Source organism: Montipora foliosa, chromosome 9 (assembly GCF_036669935.1).
Source record: "Montipora foliosa isolate CH-2021 chromosome 9, ASM3666993v2, whole genome shotgun sequence".
In the NCBI taxonomy this organism is placed as follows: Eukaryota; Metazoa; Cnidaria; class Anthozoa; order Scleractinia; family Acroporidae; genus Montipora; species Montipora foliosa.
This window is the reverse complement of record NC_090877.1, coordinates 18,068,859-18,076,358: the sequence shown is the minus strand read 5'-3', so window position 1 is coordinate 18,076,358 and position 7,500 is coordinate 18,068,859. Positions and strand designations below refer to the sequence as shown.

At 42.5% G+C, this 7,500-nt stretch overlaps 2 protein-coding genes across 2 annotated transcripts in view; one reads left to right on the top strand and one right to left on the bottom strand.

Moving 5' to 3' along the window:
- Positions 1 to 1,906, top strand: part of LOC137970016 (uncharacterized) — a 19,904-nt gene extending 17,998 nt beyond the window's left edge. The window contains exon 5 of the mRNA XM_068816462.1: positions 1 to 1,906. This exon is cut by the window's left edge and continues 799 nt beyond it. The gene's annotated coding sequence lies outside the window, so the exon portion shown is untranslated.
- Positions 1,907 to 2,973: 1,067 nt separating this feature from the next.
- The window catches only part of LOC137970015 (uncharacterized), a 17,448-nt gene continuing 12,921 nt past the window's right edge, over positions 2,974 to 7,500 (bottom strand). The window contains exon 2 of the mRNA XM_068816461.1: positions 2,974 to 6,285. Within this exon, the coding sequence (XP_068672562.1) occupies positions 3,982 to 6,258 (2,277 nt within the window). The 5' untranslated portion in view covers positions 6,259 to 6,285 and the 3' untranslated portion in view covers positions 2,974 to 3,981. The remainder of the gene's footprint in view (positions 6,286 to 7,500) is intronic.

The following is a 7,500-nucleotide window of genomic DNA, read 5'->3' as shown; positions in this document are numbered from 1 at the left end:
TTTGTTTGAAGTGCATTTTACCACAACAGCTTTTTCACCTAAAAAACTTTCCTAAGGTTCCCATGAAAATACGTGGTATTAGAAAGAGTAACATCTATGATTATTACTCTCAGGAGGGAAAGGAATAGACCAATTCGGCTAACTCAATGTTGTACCCAATTCAAATCTTTTGCGAATAGAACGTTTTGTTCCACGTATTTCCATATCATTTAAATGTGAATGCTTCATTAATATTGTCACGCAAATTCAACACACAAAGAATCTTAACCCGGAGAGATCTGAATTGGGTACAACAATGAATTAGCCGAATTGGTTTATTAAAGAGCAAGTGATAGGCGAGGCTGGGCATCTCTACTTTCAATATCGCAAACTTGCATTGCAAAAACATTTGTAAGGAGCAGACCCAGGTCTCTCACTAGCTTAGTGATCAACCAAACTTTTGCAGTATTTTCTTTACTTCAGAGGGTCACCGGCAATTTAGGATTTTAAAAAATACCAACATATTTTAAAGAAGATTTCCTCCAGAAATTAAGCTTTTTAAGAAAAGGAAGTTTTTGGGGGTCAGGAGCACTTAAATGTATATGTGAGTGTATGTGAGTGAACGTGAACATGTTTATTTATATGTATATAGCTCTTGGAGTGAGGATGGATTCTTACTTGAATGGCTGTGCGATTCTCTGGGAATTGTGTTACCTAGATGGATGTCTGCATATTAAATCAAGGTTCAAGAATTTCTTTGTTGAACTCTTTACGAAGATTTTATTATATAAGAGCACAATAATATGTTAATACAGTAAAGTAATTATTGTGTAACGAAATAAAATAATGAGAACTTTGAAGTTATGTTTAAAGGCTGAACAACAGTGTTTGAGTAAAAAATAGGTGTATTTTTCCCTGTCACCATCTTGATTACATCATGCCATTTGGCGACAATTTTTCAGTTATGTTTTCATGCGTGGAATTATCAGTTATCAGAGAAGAGAAAGGGAAGGAAACTTGACGGGGTGGAGGACTGGGGTAAGCCTGCGAGCGGCGAAGCCGCGCGAGGATTGGGGCTTTGTCGTTCACACGACACTTAACAAAAGAGACTGAGGTTAAGTTATTATTCTCTTTTCCCTCCCGTGCTTGTGCCCCAGAGCATGTGCCTCCCACCCCCGGGACATAAAATCCAGATATAAGAACCTGGCCGCGGTTGATGAAAAGTGGATAAGGCTATCCACCGGATAAATCACTATTTAGCAGATAAACACTAGCAAAACCAATTGAGTTATCCAGTGGATAATGTAATTTCTGTCGGTTGAATAAGACAGAAATTTGTATTTCTTCGGCACGGGAACAAAAGAGTCTGGGTACGATTGGTGTAAGGCATGATGGGTATCATGCTGTGTATAAAGTGTTAGTTCGTCACGTGGTGAGCCATTCTAGGCCTGCATCCGTCTCTAACTTTTGTTTTCTTTTTATGTATTGTTATTGTTTTGTTACAAGAAACCCTTTAAACCCCGGAGGGTTTGTGGCATCGAATTGGTTTGAGGAATACGTTTCCATTTGTTCCTCACAGAGGGTTTTTGGTTTTTCGTATCCGGCAGCGTCACAGGTGATTGGGTAATCGGGTAGTTAGGTTGTTCATGACTGCCGCTAGTGCGCGGGCCGAAAGAAACCAAAATAAACCTAATGGATTGCATTTGTCTGTGAAGCGAAGTCGAAATGTGATTTATCCAGTGGCTAGCGCTATCCACCCTTCCCAACAACTGGGGCCCTGTTGCACAGGATAGGTGTATTGTGGCATAGTAGATTGTAACACGAAAAAACAACAGCATCAAAATTTTAGTATAGTAAGACAGATTTTACATAGCTATTCGAGGTGGGCAACAGTAATCATCATCATTAAATTTTCGATCTTGGATACTGCGTCTAGCTTTCTGATTGGTTCACTCAATGTCGGTCATCAGCTCTTATAACAGAGCCATTCATTTTCGGGCGATTTTATTGGCTAATTTACGTCACGTGGACAGTTGTCACGCAATAACCCCGTTTGCGTGGACATTTGTCCTTCGAAATGCTGTAGGAGGGCGGGTAAACATTTGCAACCTTTATCCACCCTGGCCGGCATACCAGCTGCCCGAAGGGGTTTATTTACTAAATAGACCGTATGACCTAAAATGGAAACTGATTGCATCAAGTGTTGCCAAGCTGGAAACTGATTGGCTTTAATTTCCAAGTGTCCAAGCGTTCAAAATTTAATAAAACATTTATTCCATTCGCGCATGTTGGATATGGGACTGGTTATAGCCAACTCGGCGCTATTTGCCATCTCATATCCAACGCGCGCAAAACCTCGACAGCTATAGAGTGGCTCAAAATGAATACGCCCATTTCGTATATGTCGTAAGTTTTTCTTGAACACTCCGGAAAAACAGATGAAACGGCAATCACCTTCGATCGATTATGAAGGTACCCTGCGAGAAGAACCGCTTCGATCTTTCCTAGAGTCATCTAGGAGAGACTGAAAGCGGCTCTGCTCGCATGAAGGTCGACTTCAAACACAAACACTGCTGGGCGGTATAGTGGACGGTCCTTGTGTTCCCGTCATCAAGCCACAAGCCTGCTAAGTATTCTTTGTTTTTGAAGTGTGTCAGTTGACACCTTTTTGATGTTTGTATAATACTACTATCAGGAAGATTTTTAGGGTGTCCACAAGTACCCACTGTTGCCATGGCAACGGTACAGCAATTAAAGACACTTAACTCAGTTTTTGGAAAATATCGAAAAAAACTAATTCCGTGATCTGGTATTTTTGTTCAAATTTCGAAAACCCCATTAAATTTTCTTCATATCAGGTATTAAGTAGGAGATTTTAACGGGCTTTTCGAAATTTAAAAAAATAAATACTAGCTAGGTCTCCGAATTAGTTTCAAAATATTTTCTGGGCTTTGAAGGGGCTTTCAGCAGTGATGTTGCCATGGTAACAGTTGGAAACCGCAAACACCCTTAAGATTTGCCTGACAGAAGCATTATACAAATACAAATACAAAACGTTATCATACCGAAAGGATGGGCACTGTTTTGAAAGGAAATATTACCCAGAACTGTGAAAATTGTGGCTGCCACCCACACTTCAGTTTGAGGTGAAGCTTATGTAAAATTAAATCCAGTGGTCAACTGGACTAGCAAGAGTTGGCTTTAATCCTTAGGCTTTCGTAGTCCTTTGTCGCTAAGTCCCTAGGCCTCTTTGCTTTCGCGCAGAGGCATCTTGGAGTGCCACGCGAAAATAGATCTCGGTTGACTACGCCGAGGTAGGAATACTGTTCTTGGGATATGATTCTTGCCTGGTTTCAGTGGGAAGCACATAATTTTTAGTTATTTCGACTGAATATTTTCCTCGTTGAACTACAAAGACCCATATTAAAATATACTATAGGTGTTAAGAAACATTGACTTTTAATACGGGATAGTGGTGGGCTCGATCTGACTAAAAATCAAATAAAACAATCGTTCCGAGTTCCCGGGCAATCTCGCTATATGTTCCCACTGCACGTTCTCTTGCTGAATTTAATCATTTACTAGCTCAGTCAATTCCTCGGGGCACATACCCTGGGCTTTTGTAAGGCTTTTTTTCTCAGGCTGTTGCTTTCCCGGAGTGTATCATTTACTGCCGGATGTACGAGAATCTATCAAGCGTACACTGACATCTGATTTAACAATCAAGTTATTTTTCAATAATCTTTACAGATTCACAAATGAGAAAAGCACAATAAAATACTAATCTTGCTACAAACTGTTTTTCTTGTGACAAGCAAATGTCCTCAGTATAGGGCAGTATTACAGGTAAAACTCAATCTCTTCACACGACTACTAAATTGAATTATCCGCCGGTTTAGTTTAGCTAACTCGCACCTTACATATTTCATGAAAATGGCCCATGTTCTAAATGGACATTAATTTGCCAGAAGTACAAAAAGGATGAGAGTTGCAGGCCACCGTTCAACTATTATTCCACAAAAAATTTCCAGACAATTTCCCTACCATCCCACCAGCCACACTTCCAATTACACCGCCGACAAACGGGATAGGAATAAGGGCTTGGCCGACAAGTGCTCCTGCAGTAGAACCCCCTACATTGCCGATACCACCCCAAATTCGTTTGCCGACAGCGTCTTTGTACTCAGCTTTACTGATTTTTCCACTTTTCAGGTCTTCGTTTGCACAGTGGATGTCGTATGCCGCGAACGCACCTTCAAAGGCAACTGCAAACACTGCTCCTCCTAAAGCAGATTCGCCAACTACAGCTCCATTACTTTTTGACGTTTGAGTAATCACTTCCCTCGTGGTCTCACGAGTCCCTTTTGTCACGATCTCTTCTCCTGCTTTTGTTGCAGTCCGAGTAAAAACTTCTTTAGTTGCCTCCCGAGTTCCTCTTTCCACGATCTCTTGTCCGCCTCGAGATACACTCTGAGATACGACTTGTTTAGATACCTTCAAAACACCTGTTTTCACAACAGTCTGCCCACTGTTACAGACGGTTTGGGTCGTTACCTGCTTAGCTGCTTCACCAACACCACTCTTCAAGACCTCTTGTCCGCCCTTTGTCACGGTTTGACTGACAACCTGCTTAGCTGCCGTCTGAACGCCAGTCTTCAAGACCTCTTGTCCGCCCTTTGTCACGGTTTGGGTGACAACCTGCTTAGCTGCCGTCTGAACGCTAGTCTTCAAGACCTCTTGTCCGCCCTTTGTCACGGTTTGACTGATAACCTGCTTAGCTGCCGTCTGAACGCTAGTCTTCAAGACCTCTTGTCCTCCCTTTGTCACGGTTTGGGTGACAACCTGCTTAGCTGCCGTCTGAACGCTAGTCTTCAAGACCTCTTGTCCGCCCTTTGTCACGGTTTGGGTGACAACCTGCTTAGCTGCCGTCTGAACGCCAGTCTTCAAGACCTCTTGTCCGCCCTTTGTCACGGTTTGGGTGACAACCTGCTTAGCTGCCGTCTGAACGCCAGTCTTCAAGACCTCTTGTCCGCCCTTTGTCACGGTTTGGGTGACAACCTGCTTAGCTGCCGTCTGAACGCCAGTCTTCAAGACCTCTTGTCCGCCCTTTGTCACGGTTTGGGTGACAACCTGCTTAGCTGCCGTCTGAACGCTAGTCTTCAAGACCTCTTGTCCGCCCTTTGTCACGGTTTGGGTGACAACCTGCTTAGCTGCCGTCTGAACGCCAGTTTTCAAGACCTCTTGTCCGCCCTTTGTCACGGTTTGGGTGACAACCTGCTTAGCTGCCGTCTGAACGCCAGTCTTCAAGACCTCTTGTCCGCCCTTTGTCACGGTTTGGGTGACAACCTGCTTAGCTGCCGTCTGAACGCCAGTCTTCAAGACCTCTTGTCCGCCCTTTGTCACGGTTTGGGTGACAACCTGCTTAGCTGCCGTCTGAACGCCAGTCTTCAAGACCTCTTGTCCGCCCTTTGTCACGGTTTGGGTGACAACCTGCTTAGCTGCCGTCTGAACGCTAGTCTTCAAGACCTCTTGTCCGCCCTTTGTCACGGTTTGACTGATAACCTGCTTAGCTGCCGTCTGAACGTTAGTCTTCAAGACCTCTTGTCCTCCCTTTGTCACGGTTTGGGTGACAACCTGCTTAGCTGCCGTCTGAACGCCAGTCTTCAAGACCTCTTGTCCACCCTTCTTCACGGTTTGGGTTACAACATCCTTGGTCACTTCACGCACTGTTGTCGTTACGATTGTTTTACCACCTACTGGGGCAGTTTTTGTCGCAAACCCAATGGCTAAAGACAGTCCTTGTTTTAGGATGTCTTTCTCAACGTAATCTTGTAAATTTTTCACTTGCTCGGAAGATGATATTCCTGTCTTACACCACAAAGCGAAATGCTCACAGTTATTGGAAAAGGGGTCGTAATTTCGTTCCCCTAACCTACTTAATCCCCTCAAGACAACAGTATCGGAATCCAAACATTTTTTGTGCTTAATTACGAACGGATTTACGCTTTGTAATATGTACTTGCTTCTTTTTACTTTCGCCTTTCCCGGATTCTTCGGCTGGGAGCTGTTATCCCTCAAAAATTCTTCAGCAGTATTAGTATACTCGATTGCATGGATAGTACCCTTCTCTTCGTCGATGTATTCCACTATAGCATGATGCCCATAAACGCCCGAACGATCAAAGACGATATGGTCTCCCTTTTGTAGCTGGGAAAGCTCGTTCACCTGTTCCATGGGTACACGCACCTTTTGACCACCACGATCAGTGTATGTGTACATTCTTTCAGTCACCCAATGCTTCAAGACCTACATTCAACAAACTCTTTTTCAGTATAATAAGCTGATAGATCCGGCCTTAATGTCGGCTCTTGACATATGTTATCATGACAATGACAATCATAATGAGAATAATTTAATAACTCAGATCGAGACTGCTCGGTTACGAGCTTCTGCAATAACGTTTTTGAAGTTCTCAATCTGGTTTAGCTAAGCACTGCACAGGTGCTCTACTAAGAGGGGAGACTGTAAATCGAATCAAATTTCATGAAATCAAGCAAATCGAAGGTTCGTTTTTTATGATAGGGGAAAGGGAGTACCCGCACAGGTAGCCCAGGCTCCCTATTTGTGACAATGCTGGTGGGGTTTCTAGGGAAAACTGAATAATGGACACATATGGTGACCTATGGTGCGAAGTACAATTAAGTCTAAAAGAAATTGCGAATGAAAATCGATGAAACTTAATATATGGCTTCAGCTTGTTGTAGTTGTCCATAACACTCATTCGGCGTTTCGGAAAAAAGGGGCTACTTCGGGAAAACGGAAAGGTAAGAAAATGACGCCACTATCTCCTATAGACACAAGTTTAACCATCGTTTTTCCAACCCATTCTCTACCTGAATTAACGATCATCATTAATTTGTAATTTGCTCTGAATTTAATAATATATAGATTTAGCCAAGCCTAAAAGCGGAGCTCCTTGTTATTCATTCTTACTGCCTGTAGGGTTAGTGAAAATAAAAGGTTTTCGAATTGTCGGAGTTTTGGAGTTTTCGGTTACTGCCTAGTTAAATCATTTTCTTCGCTTTCTTCTGTAAAAAAAATTCATTGCCTAACTAATGAATTCCAAGATAAAAAACGCAAAAAACCGATATCGCATGAATCACGAAGCGATGAGTGTGATATCGGTTTTTCAAGGGAACTTTACTTTGGAATTCAGTTTGGCAATGATCGCATGAGTTTTAAAATAAACAAGAGGCTCAGTTAGCCTATACTCGGGCCTACAAAAATACAGTGGTGTATGGTTATTTTAGAACTAAAAAAAAAGAAAAGAGAGAAGTCTGTCCTTCTTACATCGGCCTTACATTGCGCTTCTCACGATATTCCAATGTGTATATAGTGAATACCCGGACCCAGATTACCTTCATTATTTGTGGTGACAATGACCACTGAACCATGGAAACGTGGTAAAAATAGTGGATTTATTACAAACTGGCTAAGCACATTGTTTTTTGCCGATCGATG